The following is an 18888-nucleotide window of genomic DNA, read 5'->3' on the forward strand; positions in this document are numbered from 1 at the left end:
GTTGAGTTAAGGAGCTCTGGATTGAAGTTTAGAGCCACAGGATGAGCTACTGAAGTATTACTTTGCTTACCTTTGCTTCCTTTGCATGCCTTACAGAAAAGGACAAGGATGAATTTGGGTATCTCTGAGTCCCTTGATCTAATATTATCCTAATGTCATCTCTTACTAGCATCCCAACAAAGTACAGCAGATGACAGTCTAAGTTCTAATAGTGAAAATAGTAAAAAGAATCCAATCAAAAACATAACAGTAAGAAATATGTAATTAGACCATGAATAAAAACTTGGAAGAGTCCAGCAAACAGTGGGTTGTCATTCTAGATCTATTCCTTTGTTGCAGGACCCCTATGAGAAGACCGAGGATGTTAAAGATGCTGACTTGCACTCAGAGCTACCCAAGATTTGCCAGTGGTATACCAAATAGAATTTGATAGGAAATGCAAAAGATCTTGGTAGAGGGAGGGAGCAACTCTAATGGTCCAAACCTTGTTTTGATAACTAACACCACTGTCCTGTGTTGCCAGATTTTCTCATTTATTGTGTGCTTCACACTAGATTCTGATCCATTTTATCTGTTCCCTCATAAACTGACCTTGATTATGGTTAAGTGCATACTAATCATATAACAGACTCAGGTTCTTTCCTGAACAGACAGCCTCTGTAGCAGACAATAATGTAAAACATTCTGTTTGATATCCTACATTTGCCAGTCCTCTTACACATATACAAAACAATGTGACTAGCTCTGGACAATGAAATATTAGTAGACATGACATGTGGCACTTTTGGGCTGAGGCAATGAAGTGCCTACATGACATTCTCCAGCCTTTCTTTTTTTCCTACAGCAGCAGAATAGGTCACATGTCCCAAGAGATGTAGCTATAAAACAGTAGAGCCTCAGCCTGAAAACTTGAGTGATTGTATCGAGTATATTCCCTCCCATCCTCGCATCCCTCTCACCTGCGATGGGATCTGTAGTGTGAGCAAGAAATAAACTCTTGGTGTGTGTAACTTCTGACACTTTGAGATTGTTATCTGAGCATAAATGTATTCCTGTAGAAGACAGCCCCCATTTCTCTTGTATACATAGTACTTATTTCATACTCTTAGTTGTTTATTTAGTTGTTTATAAATCTACACGTTATACCCAGATTCCTCTGAACTGACAGAAGGTCATGCACAAGTCAGCAAGCAAAGCTTTAACTTTCAACCAAATACATAGTAATGAGCAATACAATTCAGTAAACACAACTATTTTCTACTGCACAAAAAACAGGAAATAATTAAATTTCTTATAGACATTTCTTTATTATATTTCCCACTTGAATATTTAGAGAATAATTTAAATGTAATTCATACTGACAGCAAGCACAGTATCAAATATTGTTCTTTTTTAATATTTTTCTGTTCTCACCCTTTATTCCTTTAGAAAAAAAATATTTAGATGACCTCAAAGAAACAATTATTATGCTAATCACAGTATGCAATAACACAAGCCCATACTCAATAGAAAAGAAAGCAACAAAGAAGTGAAAAAGTCTTTCTCCTCAAATCATTTTAATTAATTTTTCCACAGCCATATAAATTTAAAGTATGAAACAACAATAATACAGCTATAGAATCTAGGTTCTCTTTCAAAGCAGCGGCATATAAAACATAGAAAAGCTAAAACCTCAGCACAAGCTTCAAAAGAACAAGGACTGAGAGGATTTCGATGAAGACATGAAATGCACAAAATACAGTACACAAAAATACTAGAATGCATAAAATATAAAGCTACACATTTCCGGTAGAAAGCATTGTAAAATATATAAAATATGCAAGAAATCAAAACCAAAAAGATTTTTGAGTACCATGAATACACTGGAACTGGCAATTAGCATTTGAAGATGGGAACAAGAAAATAGCAGTTTCCCATTTAAAACTTTATTTCTAGGCTTTAGGATTTCACCTTCTTGACATCCTTCTTTCCAGAGCTCTCAGTAGCTGACTCTGCTTTTCTTTTCTGTGACTAAAATGGAAACAGATTTAATGTTCTGCTCCAATATGCACATTTTTAAATGGCCCAACAATGTTAAATCTAGGATGTAAATGCATTAAAAAAAAATTTTAACATGAATATTCACTTAAATGTTATACTCACAGTTAATGTTCTATTTAGCCCAACAAACTACATAACCCAATGTAAAATAACCTTCAAAGATGTTTCTTTTTAAGAAAAGACAAAATATGCATCAAAAATAGTCATCAAGTGTCTACTTTCACATACTACTATAAAGGTACTCTTATCTTAAAGAACTACTTAATACTTAAAATTTTCTGGGGAAAATGTTATTTATGAATGTATTATTTTTTCAAACTGTATGATAGATGTTAAAATACCACATTTCATATATTCTATGATGCACATTTCTTTCCCACATGAGCATCTCTGAAATCAGGATGCATCTTAAAGTTGATCACGAGTTATAGTTACTTAGCAACCATTTTTCTCAACAGTACATACAATAATGCTGTGTCTTACAGTGGAAGGCATCTCAGACTTGATGAAATATGGTAGTTTACATAATCTCACTTGAATAACATATATTAAAGACTATTTTAAATTGTAGCTATGCAAGGCAACCTGTCTGGATTAAAATCAAGTCATCTTATTATTCAACAGTTAACTTAGTAGCAAGTAAACCAAGTAAAGCTCTGCTGTCTGCTCAAAGTTCTCATTTGCATTCATAGTTCCACAAAGATCAGAAAACCTATTTGATCAAATCAGAACTCCTGTTTCAAATTCAGCCTCATCCCATCCCATCCCAATCCTTTCCCCTACTCCCCAAGACAACTCTAGTCTCAATTAGAAGGATTTTACTTGCATTATACTTTTGCTTAAAGTCATGAGGAATTTTTTAAAATACTGAGCCCTGTTACTAGGGAGTTCCTAACTATACGTTCTATAAACAAATAGGAAACAAGTGGTCGTAGTGTAATTCTTTTTCTGTCAAAAACAAATTAGCAGTTCATAAAAACAGTTTTTATAATAGGTATCACTATGGCATTAAACATAATATAGGTATTTTAATTATGTAAAAAAAAATGTGATCTACCTAAAAGTTAGGAAAATGCTGAAATTTTTACCATTGGAATTTTAGTTGCCCGTTTCTTCTTTTCCGCTCTCTCTCTTTCCTCAATTTCCATATTTTCTTTCTCAATCAATGAAATCAGAGTATTACAGCGTCTCTGGAATTCCTAAACCAAATAATAAAAGAGTTTTAATTTCTGCAACCCAGAAATAATCTCTAAAGAGTGATTATTTAATTGTATCACTTCTGTGGTACATAATTTCTAAAGTTGGTGTTCTTTAGAACAATATTCATACAGGATATTAATAGACTCCATGAAAAATATGAGGAGGGGGAAAATGTCATTTGATATGTGGATGGGTAAACAAACTGTGGTACATCCATACCATGAAATACTACTCAGCAATAAAAAGGAAAAGAACTCTTGGTACACACAAAAATCTAGATGAACCTCAAGGTAATTATGCTGAGTGAAAAAATCCAATCTTACATACTATAATATTCCATTTATATGACATTCTTGAAATGATAAAGTTTAGAAATGGAGAACATATCAATGGTTGCCAGGGTTAGGGAAAGGGGGGAGAGTGGGTATGGCTATAAATACCTAGTACAAGGGGGTCTTATGGCAGTGCTGGTTACATGAATCTACATGTGATAAAACTGCAATGATCTACACACACACAAGTGTATGTATAACCAATGAAATATGAATAATCTCTATGAATTGTACTAATGTCAATTTGCTGGTCATGATATTGTTCTACAGTTATGCAAGATGTTATCAGGGAAAACTGGGTGAAGGGTGCATAGGACATCTCTGTACCTTTCTTTGCAACTTCTGTGAATCTATAAATATTTCAAAATAAAAAGTTAAGAAAAATAACATAAAAAGGGGGGATGTCCTATTGCCAAAATAAGTTTTGGAAGTACTCAGTTTACAAAAGTGAAACAAATTCCTTTACTACAGGGCTCCTCAGATACTTCAAGTTCCTGATGATCAATGTGAACCACTAGGTGAGAGAAGCAGAATGCAAGCAGTCCCCAAAGCTATTCAACCAAATAACTCTCTTCTCAGGGTTTATCTTGTGAGATAAGAGTTCCGAAGAGCACATCTCAGGAAACACTGCTGCATTTGTTAATTTGGAGCAAACAATAGCTGAAAATATTTTGCATTAACCTTGCCACTACCTATATTTCACTGCCAGCAAACCAATATATCCAACTAGAAACAATTTTTATGAATTAATGGTGAGCATTAAACATGATTCATTAATATGGACACTCATAATCTGTACACTTTTCTGTATTTTAAAAGTAAATAATAGTTGAATATCAAAGGATAAATAATATTTTTAAATGATTCCTTTTCTGTATAAGCAAAAATGTCCGTTAAGATACAAAATAGCTAAACATGCAAATGAAAATGTAGGTTTATTGACAATTAAAAATCCCAACCAAAAAAAAATGGTCTAAGTTCAAGAATAGAAACCTCATTTAAAAAGTCCAAATATTTAAAATTTCATTCAAACTAATGATCAAAGAAATGCAAAGTAAAACAATGTCATCTTTATCAAATTAGCAATGATATGCACATGCACGCTTCTGTGGCGTGTGTATCCAGTACTGGCAGTAAGATGGTGAAATGACAAGTCTCATTCACTGATAACAGGATGCCAACATTATGGACTGAATTGTGTCCCCTCAAAATTCATATGATGAAGACTTAACACCCCCACAAATGTGACTTGTCTGGAGATAAATCCTTTAAGGAGCGAATTAAGGTTAAATGAGGTCATAAGGGTGAGGCTATAATCTGATAGGACTTATGTTCTTATGAGAGGAAGAGACACCCAGAAGCATCAATCTCTCTACACTCGCAAGACAAAGGACCATGTGGGGACATAATGAGAAGGTGCCATCTACAGGCCAGGGAGAAACCAACCAGAAACCAAACCTGCTATATAGCACCTTGATCTTGGTCTTCCAGTCTCCAAAACTGTGAGAAATACGTGTTTAAGCCACCTGCAGGCTAATATGCTACCTTTCTAGAAAGCAATTTGAGAATATCAATGAAGCATCTTAAAAATTACATACCCTTTGAACTAACAATTCCACTCAGAAAATTTATGTAAGGAAATAAGGGATATATACAAAGATTTACAAAAGAATATTTAGTGCCGTTTTTCCGCAGGAAAATTCTGAGGACTAAATTTTTAGTAGTTCGGAAATGAAATACACAAACACATCTTATTATATATGTATATACAGAGAAATAGCTGAAAGAATATTAACTACAACATTACTAGTGGTTAACAGCAGGTATCTCTGAGAGTAGAACCAATGGTAACTTATATTCTTTATACTAGCCTGTATTTTCCAAATTTTCTGCAATAAACATTTAGGTGTAGGGCAATCTGTCACTTTTTTAAGAAATGGCAATTTTTTTTTAAGTTTATCATTCAAAATAAAAGCCAGAAAAGTTACATACGGAAATATTATGAACTATCCAATCATTTTCTACGCTCTAAAATTCATGCCCAAAAGGAGGCAGAAAACCAAAGACAGTCTAGCCAGAAAAAAATTCCTCATTAATGAGTTATTGTTTAACTATTACAAATAACCTTACCAAACACTGGTACATTAAAGTTTCTTGTGCATATTCAATTACCCAAGGTTAAACAATTTAGGAAAACTAACACTGGAATTTTCTTTACTTACAAAAACAATACTGGTATCTTTAATATTCTCTAAAGTTTCATTTAATAACACACAAATTAAAAGGTATGTTATTCAATTTATGTATTATTATAGAAAGGGCTAAGTTGATCCTGATGAGATTTGAATATTGGTTTCTAGGGAGACTAGATAGAGTTTTGAAGCTGATTCTTGAATCATCATGCTATACCTTCTGGCTATTATTTTTCTTAAGGTATAGTTACCTCTGACTGCAGATATCTTTAGAAACACATTCATGGTTCATACGAGTGATTCAGGAAAAAAAACTAGTACTTTTGAGAGAGTCTCATATGCAGAGAAGTGGAATATCTCAAAATGATTATACACAGACTGTATAATAAGTTCTTACCTTCCATTTCTTTTAATCTGTCACTAACTACTCCAGACATAGAAAAATAAACTAACTCACTAGAGAAAAGCACCAAGGAACTGGAGAGTATCAATGTTACTTTATTACCACAGGTGATGGCACTTTCTGTAGAGTTATCAACCTCACTTTTTATCCATATGCTTAAAGACTGCCTAACTAAACAGAAGGTATCATAAACAGAACATTAGCTAAAACCAGAAATTACAAGGAGAAAGGCCAGGTTACCAATAAAACAGTGATGTACTTTTTGAGCAAGTGACCATGAAATGACTATGAGAAATTTCATGATGTCAAAAATACTTTCATCTTATATGATTTTTCCTTTCACATACATGTTCTCCTAGATTCTTGTATCTACTTATCTTCCTACTTTCCTGAGGTAATAGAGAGTGGTTCATATGGTCTCAAACTGTTTCTACAATTCTGTAGTCTAATAATCTCTTTCACTCACCATTTCCCCATGCTGGATTTAGGAATGAAGTTAGAGAGAGAAAAATAGCACACAAGAGGAAAAGAGGAGATGTGAAAACAACAAAGACAACAGGAAAACGACAAATGGAAGGCTGTTCTGCAATGTTAATAGCTGTGGCAAAAGACAAAAGTATTTTGTGTTCACGCATGTGTGGAAATGCTGGATTTTTTTAAAAGTTAAACAAATTTCTTCATGGCAGGGCTTCTCAGAGCTTTTCACATTCTAATGTAGATTGGAAATGTCCAGGGCAGGATTCATTTATCATCATTTCCCAAAACTATTTGAACACAGAACTCTTGTTCTGTATATCAGTTTGCTTATCCTAGTACAATGTTTGGTAGAAAACAACTAGGGAAATGCTCTGCAGGGTAAGAATGATGGATAATGCTAAGTTTGGATCAAAGTACAAAAAAAAAAAACCTAGAAACTGAGAACAAAGAACTAAGGAATTTTACTTAATTGACAACAGAGTTTCATTGATTTTTGAGCAGGAGGAGGAGTAATATAATCAAAGGTGTACTTTGGTACTTGGAAAACTTCCCTTAATACAGATTCTCAACAGTGAGAGTTCATAAAATTATAGACTCTTAACAATTAGAAAGGGCCTTCAAAAATCATTCAAGTTGATGCTTGAATCCCTTCTACTAGGTCCTTGCTAACTAGTCTTCTGGCATGTCTACATTCTTCCAATGATGGGGTGCTCTCTACCTCCCAAGGCTGTCTATTCCACCTTTCAACAAGTTAAAAATGTTCCCTTATGCAAAGCTACACTTTGCTACCTTCTAGATTCCAGCAATCAGTTCTAGGTCTAACTTTTATCGTTATAGAAAACAAACAGATTCTTCTTCTGTATGACAATACCTCAAATATTACAAGGCAGCTACCATGCTTCCATCACAATCAACAGGGGACACCCCAAACATCCCTCATCTAGATTAAATAGTCTCTCCCTTTACCCATCCTTCATTTAACACTTTTCTTAAAAGACTGTTTAACACTTGGTTATATAATTTCTTTCCACCTTTCTTACACATTCTTTTAAACCAGGGGTGTCAGCACATCTTGTCTGTGAAGAGCCAGAGAGTAAATATTTTTAGCTTTCCAGACCACATGGTCTCCATTACAACTACTCAGCTCTGCTGTTGTAGCATGAAAGCACCTGTATACAATATATAAATAAGTGAGTATGGCTGTGTCCCAATAAAACCTTACTTACAGATACTAAAATTTGAATTTTGTAAAATAATTTTCATGTCACAAAATTTTTCTTTCGCTTTTCTTTCAAAGAGTTGAAAAGATCAGTACTATTCTTGGCTTGCAGGCCATCCAAAAACAGGTGTCAGGCTGCAATTTGCCAATCCATTTTAAACTACAGACTTTAGATTTACTTCAAACAAATTTTATTGCCTTGGTTTTCCATACCTTTTTAATGGTTTATGATTCTATTCACTGCAAAGTCACTCAAGTTTCAACTTTTGAATACTAAGATATATATCTCTACCTTTATGTAATAAATGACAGAATGTTCGCAATGAGTGGCACTGCCCCATAGTGTGTAGTAAACATCAATCATGCCAGGCTCCAAATTCAAATATCCTTTGCCCCAATACTCAGCTTCAAAGCATCAATTCAAAAGGCACAGAAAGCATCAATATACTTGAAATGACGTATTAAAAGAGATTAAAGAGGCTCAACATCACATTTCCTATGCACTAAAATCCCAGACACTAAGCCTACCTAAGTCTGAACTACAGAAGGTCCATGCCCATAACAGCTGAAAGTCAAAAACAAGTGAGTGATCATAAGCAAAAAATAAATAAATAAGCTGCATTCCACATTTGTATTTCTTAACTTTTTAGGTAGTTCTATAAAATGAGAATTTTCTTCTACAGTTCTAAGTAAAACAAAATGGGTATTTTTTTTTTCACTTTTGCTCTTTTATAAACTCCCTATACTTTACCTTCAGAATCAATACTTTCAACTATACATTGTGTGGTATATTTCCCTGGTTCTTTGTCACCTTAGAACCTCTATCATACTAACAAAAAGCAGAGGCATTCTATAATAGAAACTCAGGGTTCAAGCACACCAGCAGCTAAATGGGGGTTAATATTCTAATAAATATACACATTTCTTAAACAGGTATCAAATGTTATGAAGCTTTTACTTAATTGCTGCTGCTTAAATATCATTATTTATAAAATGTTATGCCACCTCCTCACAAGGTAACTCATAAGTATAAGTACATAAAACAAACTCCTGTTAATGCATTTATTGTATTTCAGATTGTTAGAACGGTTTGGTCTTAGATCAAACATCATTGTTACTAATAAAACACATGATATTTACAACTGGCTGCTCAAACTTATTTTAATAAATAAAAGCTGCTGAGATGATAGCCAAATAAAGTCTAGCATTAGAAAAAAGTAGATGAAAAGGAAAGAAAAGAACTCAAATCCACTGGGTATATTTCTTCACATTCTATCCAAATCTGATCCAACTGTAGGAGTCTATGAGATAGCAGCAAATTCAAGTACAAAAGTTCCACGCTCATTTATTCACTGAACGCCACTTTGTGCAAGGTGCTATGCTGATCCCTTAGAAATAACCAACTGCATTTGAAGGTTAAGAGAGCAATATTGTTTTTAAAGCCTCTGGGGTAGACTAGACAAAGGAAGAAAAAAAAGATGAGGTATAAATTTGGGAATCATCAGTCTATAGTTGGTAGCTGAGGTAGATGTTTGCCCACTTCCACAGAATAGTAGTTCTGAAATGTAAATCCGATTGTGTCACTGACCCATTAAAATCTTTCAATGGCTCCCCACTTCCTATAGACTAATGAGCAAAGACTTTAACACAGCAGACAGAGCCCTTTGTAATTTGGCTGCCAGCTAGTTCTTCATCTCCCAGAACTTCCCTACTCACACCCTACCATACCAACTTATTTGGCAGTTTCTGAATATGCTGTGCTTGTTTATACCTTTGCACATGCTGTTTCCACAACCCAGAATATAGTCCCATGGTGAATTCCTAGTTTTTTAAAACTTGGTTCTAAGAAGGACCTCTTCTATGAAGCCATTCCTCTGATTGAACCCCCAAAGCAAAGTTAAACACTACCTTCTCTGTATATATCTCTATATAGGACCTCTTCAAAATTAAGGCTGAAAAGGGACATTTCCATCTTTCAAGTGCATGAGTTAATACATCCCTATGAGCATAAATATTTAACATTTTAATAATTCTACAAGTCAAAAAGAATCCAGCAATATGTTTGTTTACCAGTTTTATCAATAATGTATTAATTCATATTTCTCACATTAACAATGTAATGCTCTAAAATATCAATGTTAGTTGTTATCATACAATTAAGTAAAGACATAAAAAATTATGAGTGGCTTTCTTTGTGAAATTTTCTAGACCATGCTGCATAAGCAACAAACAAAAGCGTTATTGTGATTACAGAATAAGTTGGAAATTTTTGATTTGACTTTCACTTTTCTAAAGTATCTAAAGAAAATCCTTCTCTGTGAGCAACTAATAACCTACTTAACATTTACTATCACTGATAAACCTATAAAAGGGAAGCAAGCTAATTTCTAAGAAAAATATTTTTTCTCCTACAATTCTAATTAATTTCATTTTCTTAATTTTAAAGAACATTTCATTAACAATAAAGTTGATTTGAAAACAAACAGTAATAACTTGAATTTTTTACTACACTATATACAACAGTGTGATCTCTGAGATGCTATCAGAAAAAAATTCATTTAAACTACTGCAAAAGGCAGGGTAATTGTAGTAATTAATTACTAATACTTTAATTCAAATCCAAGGTCCATGGCCACAGGCAATGTGCATACAGTTTCTTGAGCTGACTAGGAAAGAAAAAAGCTCCCCAAAAATTAAGGTGTAAGAATTTTTTTACTAAAATTAAGAGTCACAGCAACCTTGCAAAGGATGCAATAAATGGTTACATCAAGAAATGTTCCTCAATATGAATGTAATTAATGCCATTGAATCATACATTTAAAATGGCTAAAATGGCAAATATTATGTTATATGTATATTTGTCACAATAAAAATTATTCAAAAATAAAAAAAAAATAAGAAATGTTGTCTCAGAGAGTTAAATTCTGCTTTTTCTCCTTTAGGTACTTAAAAAGACCTAAGCAGGTCCCAAGAATTACTGATTAAGCTTGTCTTTTCCAGTAAACCTACTAATATGCTAGATCTTTTGGATCTCTAAGATTCTTCTCAAATCTCCCAGTCACGTTAGTCTATCATTAAATGAACAGAAATAATACCCTGACATCCATTTCCTAAAAGGAATGGCAACAAAATTAATGAGTTCACGTTAGTAAACAGATTGGCAAACATTACCAAAAAAGTACTATAAAGTATAAAGTATTATTACTTCCTTTTTAGTCATTTGGTAAAAGTCCTTTTCATTCTGATAGTTTTTGAATGTCCTAAGACTAACACCCAATTTTAAGATATTTTTTCTTAGAAGGAAAATGGTAGGGCTATTCATATGCTCTGAGCTTAAAAATCTAAATTGATCATATCCTTCCTACTTGTTTATGTAGTTCAATAGAGACTGATTACTTAAAGATCACACAAGTTCTCAGAGAAAGAAAGCACAATTTTTTTAGCACAGAGAAATGAAACTAAAACTCAATTTTTCTTCTGTGTATTAAGAATTTTTAAATGGAGAAGAACCTCAAAGAAATCTTCAACCTTCAGCTGAAGGCTTTCAAAGTGAGGCATATTTAGAAGCAGAGGTTCATGCCTTTAAGCACTTTAAGATTGTTAATTTAAGTCAGAAGCCATGAATTCAGTACTTTGAGGTCTCAGAATGAAATATAACTAACATGGTTTCTACTTTTTTTCTATTTCACACTATCAGTGTCTCTGGGAAAGAGAGTCATCTTTAAGCAAGATTATGTTTTTAAAGAAAGCTTCTTAAGTAAGCTAAATTTAAACATTAATAAGATTTTAATTGGAACACAGCGACACTGGCATAATGAATCAAATTACATACTCTGTATTTCTAAGATGGGATTTTTTCAGTGAAACAAATTATTTTAATTTTTGAAATCACATCTGCATCTTTTAAGAGGGAAATTTTTCTTCCTAGATTGTGAACGTGATTCACTATATAAGAATAATTATTTAAAATGAGGGGGCAAAGAGATCATCTAGGAATATCGATAATATATTTCTTTAATTCTCTAATGATTGATATTGTTATGAAATATTCCAAAAAGATGGCCTAAATATATGCATATTGCAAAATATACTACCTGTACTCTAAATCAAGAAATATTAGCAAAACTTATCCATTAACCAGGAGGAAAATAAAAACAATATAAAAGAAAAGTTAACAAACAGAAAGCTAAAAGCTTTGGATTAAAATATTTAAATATGAAATAAACTATTATGTATTTTTAAAGATTCTTTAGAAATCAAATTCTATCTTTTAGAAGGTAATTAAGAGCAGAGATGTCACCACTTGCAACAGACAAAATGGTTTCGCTTTGTAATCACCTATATAGTTAAGATATGCTCTTTGGAAAATACACATTAGAGATTTAAATCTCTTGGTAAAGAAAGACATAAATGTTTTGTAAAAAGAAAATAGAGGGGGAAAAAAAGATTCTTTACCAGGGAGTCCAGAGATATCTAGTGGTTACATACTTGTTTTTTTCTTGGAAAATGAAATAAAGTTATATAGTTCTACAGTCATGTTCATATTACAAATAAGATTTTCCTTGCATTTTTGAATCTGTTTCATCCTACTGCTTTTGTTTAATGATTCCAGAAACTGAGAACGGCATTAAACTCTCAAGCTTTTAAAAAGTTAGTAAAATATCACTGAAATAATCCTTGAAATTCAGCAAATGTTCCACCACATAAAAGGGCATGTATGACCTAAAACATGATTCACCGAAAAAAGCAAGTAGGCACTTGTCTTTTACAAGTTGTTTATGCTATGCTAAATGAGATCATTATACACATAAAACTCCAAATGGCTAAAATTTTTAAATACAAGCAGTACAAACTTCCAATTATAAAATAAATAAAGCATGGAGATATAATGTATATAGCATGGTGACTACAGTCAATAATATTGTAGTGCAAACTTAAAAGCTGCCAAGAGAGTAAATCCTAAAAGTTCTTACCACAAGAAAAAAAATTTCCTTTTACCTCTATACAGTGACGGATGATAACCAGACTTATTATGATGATCATTTTGCGGTGTATACAAATATTGAATCACTATGTTGTACACCTGAAACTAATAAGTTACATGTCAATTATAACTCAATTAGAAAAAACGCATGGCTTTTGAAAGGAGTTCTCTGCTAAACATGGTCACAGATGCACTGAGCTAGGAGGCACCTTAAACGGCCAAGTATCTCATGGCCAAAGCCTTCAGTTACAACAGAATCTTATTTTCAAATCTAATACAAAAGCTATTCAAAATTGTTCTTCAACAATCTATGTCAATGATCCAAAGAACCCTGTCAAACAACTCTTCCCTACATCCAACCTCAGCCTTTCACACTATAGATTAATTCTTAATTCTTTCTGCTGCATCTTATTAACCCATGCATCTCTTCATATTCTTTTGAACAAGTAGAGCACTTTAAATTTATTTCTATTAAACGTCATGCTATAAGATTCAACCGATCCATCATTCCAATTTCCTTTTGGATCCTGGCTTGATCCAAAGAATTTGCTAGTTCTCCCAGCATTATGTATTCCATAAACTTGATGGGCACATTCTAATAACAATCCAGGAACACTATAAATTTGTGTTAAAGTTTTAAGGAATATCTCATCTTATAAAGCATCCACCAAAATTAGAATCTTCAATATAGTAACTCAGATTTTTCTTTTCTTTATATTCATCTTGAACTGAAATCATAAAATGAGTCAAACAAAATATTAAGCATTGTTTGTACTCCTATGAACTTCTGGCCAAGAAAACATTTATGATAAATAGCAACTACTCAAATGTCCAATGTTTGGATTGTTAGTTTCTGGTTACTTCTAATTTTTAGGCTGTATAAATCTACTTTTGTTTTAATTACCTCAGCTGACAAAAGACTGATAACTCCAAAAATAAAAATGTGTTGCATTTATTTCAATTTCATCAGAGCACTGCTAAGCAGCACTAGAACTTAACAGGAACACAATTCATGTTAGAAAGTAACAGAGTAAATTACATGCAGCTAAAATAAAAATACCTCTTCTACTTAATTATTCCCTGTTTCATAATATTCTTATGAAGACTTGACTTAGGCAACAAATCCTTCTCATTAAAAACAAATCCTTAAGCTATTCACATGGTCTTAAGTATTACTTGCCTAATTACAAAGGGGAAAATGTACCTATAAAATGGAGAGCTCTGGTGATCACCATATTAACCAAATGATCAAACTTAGCATCACCAAAAGTATGACAATCTGACATATGTATATGTGCCTCCTGATGTCATGCAATAAGAAGTACACATCATTTATGTTGCATTCTTGCCAAAAATGCTTAACCTAAAACTAGCAGTGAACAATAACGAGACATATGTGGGACATTCCACAAGACAATGAGCCCAGGCACCTTAAAAAGGTCATTGTCAGAGGATTCTGGAAAACATGGCCGAGTGAGAGACGTGCTCAGATCTCTCCCCTTGAAATAACAATAAGTTAAACATCTAAACAAAAAAACTGAACAAACACCCAAACTGCACACCAGCACGTCTGAGCAGGGGATCTGCACATAAGAGCTACCATAGGTCAGAACTCCCGGTGTTGAGCAGTGGACTGGGAGAAATAAAGAAGCTGACTCTCGCAGCCACTGTAGCTGCCTGCAGGAGGAGGGGGAGGAGAGAAAGAGCAGTGACTTCCCTAGACAGCCCTGCCTGGAAGCGCTGTGAGGTCCACCCAGCCAGCAACAGGGCTCAGTCATCAGGGCAGAAGGCAAAGAAGCGGGATGGCAAAAAACAACAGTTGTTTTTATCAGCCGTGGTTGTAAAACCGAGGCTGAGACGCAGTTCACAACCCGTAAGCCAGACGGACCCTCCCCCCATACCCTCTGAGACGGAACACTGCGGAACCCCAGGGGAATCTGAGCAAACGTCACCTAGACTCTTACTGACACTGACAGGGACTGAAACTGAGGGTATAAAGCAGGGATCCGAAAGGCTTAGATGCCACCTACTGGAAACCGAAAGAAAAGCACCTTCTTTGCAGCAGACTAAAGAGAGACTTTTATATAATAAATCTTTTTTTCTGGAAAAACAGCAGAATACTGTTTTTTAATGTCCAGGCGGAGAAACAGTCCACTAAACACCATGAACAACTAAGGTGGCAAGGCATGTCAGAAAGAAAGAGAAAAATCTCCAGAAAATAAGCTTACAGACATAGAAATATGCGACTTAAATGACAGAGAATTCAGGATGGTACTTCTGAAAAACCTCAGTGAGTTCCGAAACGAGTCATATCAACAATTTCAGGAATTGAAGAAATAACTAGGTGAGCTGAGCAAGGAGATTAAAAACCTCAAAAAGAGCAGAATTAGATCTTCTGGAGATAAAACATACACACACACACACACACACACACACACACACATACACACACACACCTGCAAGTTGAAAAATGAAATAAAGACTGGGAAATGGAGTCAACCAAATGAAGCAAAAAATCACTGATATCGAAGACAGAAATCAAAAAAAAAATAAATCAGAAGGAACAAGAGAGAAACGTGAAAATGAAAGTATGAAAAATAATTAAAGAGAAATACAAGAACTAGCTGATACCATTAGGAGAGGAAACATAAGAATAGTGGGCATTATCAAAGGCAAGGAAAAGGAGCAGGGACTAGAAAGCATTTTCAGACAAATAGTAGATGAGAATTTCCCAAATTTAAGGAATAAGCTAGAGCTTGGAATTCAAGAAGTCAATAGAACACCTAATTATCTCAACCCAAAAAGACCTTCACCAAGACACATTGCACTAAAGATATCAAAAATCAACGACAAAGACAGAATTCTCAAGGCAGCCAGGGAGAAGACGACGGTAACTTATAAAGGAAAATCCATTGGATTATTATCAGACTTCTCAGCACAGACCTTACAAGCCAGAAAAGAATGGAATCAAATATTTAAAATATTAAGTGAAAAAAACTACCAGCCTACAATAATGTATCCAGCTAAGCTCTCCTTTAGATAAGAAGGGGAAATAAAGACCTTTACAGACATACAAAAAATGAGGGAATTCGCCACTATGAGGCCTACATTACAGGAAACACTGAAAGGGGTCAGCTCACCTAAAACAAAATGACAAAAAGAATACATAATTAGGAGTAAGGTGATTATCAGGAACATAGAAGCAGAGGAGTGCATTCCTTACTAAGAACAGGGCATTATAAGCTTAAATAATAAGAGAATTGCTATAGCAAGATAATAATGAACGTTCAGCATACATAGGGACAAATTGAGATAACAATGATTGAAAAGGGGAGGATTCAAAGATCCAGATTCACAAAGGGGAATGGAGATAAGGCACAGGCAGAAGAAAATGGACGACAGTATATATATATATATATAACTATCTTCTTCATATTTGTAATGGTAACCACACACCACAGATTCAGAACTTAAGTTTATAATGTAAAAAAAGGACCGGAGGGAAAATCCACAAAAGCCAACCAAAATAAAGAAAACAGAAACACAAGGACAAGGAAGCAATGAAAATACTGTGCTACCAGAAAGAAAAGGATAAAATGGCTGTAAGAAGACCTCATATTTCAATAATCACCCTAAATATAAATAGACTGAACTCACCAATAAAAAGGCAAAGAGTTGCAGAATGGATCAAAAAACAAAACTCAACCATATACTGCCTCCAGACAAATATATACTCAAAGTGAAAGGATGAAAAATGACATTTCAAGCAAATGGCATTCTGCAAAAAGCAGGAGTAGAGGTACTAACATCGGACGAAATACACTACAAAATAAGAAAGGTAAAGAAAGATACGGAGGGACAATTCATATTGATAAAGGGACTCATCCATCAAAAAGACATAACATTTATTAATATCTATGCTCCCAATCAGGGAGCCCTGAAATATATAAAGCAATTACTAAAAGAACTAAAGAGAGAAACAGACCAAAACACTATCATAGTAGGAGACCTAAATACCCCATTGTTGGATATGGACAGATCATCCAAACAGAAAATCAATAAGGAAATAACATCCAAAATGACACATTACAACAACTGGACATAAATGACATATACAGCCTCACATCCCAAAACAACTGCTTATACAATCTTCTCTAGTGCACATGGAATATTCACATACTGGGACACAGAGATAGTCTCAACAAATATAAGAGGGTTGAAATCATACCAACCATATTCTCTGATCATAATGTTTTGAAACTAGAGATCAACTGCAAAAAGAAATTAGGAAGAACCACAAATACATGGAGATTAAACAACATGCTACTGAAGAAAACCTGGGTCAGAAAAGAAATAAAAAAGAGAGATCAAGAGATACATAGAAACGAATGATAATGATAGTACAACATATCAAAACTTTTGGGATACAGCAAAAGCGGTCATAAGAGGAAAGTTCATATTATTACAGGCCTATCTCCAAAAACAAGGAGTTCAAATAAACAACCTAAAGCTTCATCTTAAAAAACTAGAAAAGGAAGAACAAATGAGGCCTACAGTCAGCAAAAGGAAAGAAATCATCAAAATTAGAGCAGAAATAAATGAAATTGAAAACAAAACAACAACAACAAAAAAACAATAGAAAAAATAACACAACATAAAGCTGGTTCTTTGAGAAGGTTAATAAAATTGACAAACCCCTGGCTAAACTCACTAAAGAAAAGAGAAAGGACACAAATAAACAAAATCAGGAATGAAAGGGGAAATAATGACTGACATCGCAGGAATACACAGGATCATGTAAGAATACTATGAATAAATATATAACACCAAATTTAATAACCTAGAAGAAATGGAACAGTACTTAGAAAAATACAATCTTCCTACACTGAATCAAGATCTGGAAAATCTAAATAGACCGGTTAGCAGTATGGAAATTGAAAGAATCATCAAAAACCTACCAAAAAGTAAAAGTCCAAGACCAGATGGCTTCACCAGTGAATTCTACCAAACATACAAAGAAGATTTAATACCTATTCTCCTCGAACTCTTCCAAAGACTCGAAAAGGAGGCAATACTTCCCAACTAATTTTAAGGCCAATATTACTCTGATACCAAAAACTGCTAAAGATAATACACACACAAAAAAAGAAAACTACAGACCAATATCTCTCATGAACACAGATGCAAAAATCCTAAAGAAGATACTAGCAAACTGAATACAGCAACATATTAAAAAGATTATACATCATGATCGAGTGGGTTTCATCCGAGGGGCAAGGGATGGTTCAATATAGGCAAATTGATTAATGTGATACACCACATAAACAAATTTAAAAAATAAGAATCATATGATCATATCAATAGATGCAGAAAAAGCCTTCCACAAGATACAGCATCCATTTATGATCAAAACACTTAACAAAATTGGTATAAAAGGAAAGTACTTTAACATAATAAAGGCCTTCTATGACAAACCCTCAGAAAACACTATACTTAATAGTGAAAAACTAAAAACTTTCCCTCTAAAATCAGGAACAAGGCAAGGCTGTCCACTATCAGCACTGTTATTCAATATAACATTGGAGGTCCTAGCGAGTGTAATCAGACATCCAAATAGGAAATGAAGAAGTCAAACTGTCACTAGTTGCAGATGATTCTCTATACAGAAAACCCTAAAGACTCCACAAGAACATTACTAGGAACAATAAGCAAATACAGTAAAGTTTCTGGATACTAAATCAGTGTTCAAAAATCCATAGTGTTCCTATATTCTAATAATGAAGTGTCAGAAAAAAAAAGTGAAAAAGAATAATTTCTTTTGCAATTGTAACAAAAAGAAGAAAATACCTAGGTATAAATTTAACGAAACATGTGAAGGACCTATATAATGGAAACTACAAGACCCTATTAAAAGAAATCAAAGAAGATACAAAGAAATGGAAAGATATTCCTTGTTCTTGGATTGGAAGAATCAACAGAGTTAAAATGACCATATTACCTAAAACATTATACAGATTTACTGGAGTCCCCATCAAAATCCC

General features: G+C 33.7%; 1 protein-coding gene across 9 annotated transcripts in view; it reads right to left on the minus strand.

Annotated features, from left to right (window-relative positions):
* Window positions 1-1287: 1287 nt before the first annotated feature.
* The window catches only part of SMARCA1 (SNF2 related chromatin remodeling ATPase 1), an 85360-nt gene continuing 67759 nt past the window's right edge, over window positions 1288-18888 (minus strand). For 5 of the 9 annotated variants that reach the window (XM_039864936.1, XM_039864930.1, XM_039864931.1 and 2 more), the window contains 2 exons: window positions 3129-3239; window positions 1288-2010 (listed from right to left, as the gene is read on the minus strand). In XM_039864936.1, the coding sequence (XP_039720870.1) occupies window positions 1939-2010; window positions 3129-3239 (183 nt within the window). In that variant the 3' untranslated portion in view covers window positions 1288-1938. Of the gene's footprint in view, window positions 2080-3097; window positions 3240-18888 lie in introns of all 9 variants that reach the window. The other 4 variants (XM_039864935.1, XM_039864932.1, XM_039864934.1 and 1 more) reach the window with 3 other exon arrangements.

The sequence above is a fragment of the Pteropus medius genome, unplaced genomic scaffold (genome assembly GCF_902729225.1).
Source record: "Pteropus medius unplaced genomic scaffold, Ma_sr-lr_union100, whole genome shotgun sequence".
Lineage (NCBI taxonomy): Eukaryota > Metazoa > Chordata > Mammalia > Chiroptera > Pteropodidae > Pteropus > Pteropus medius.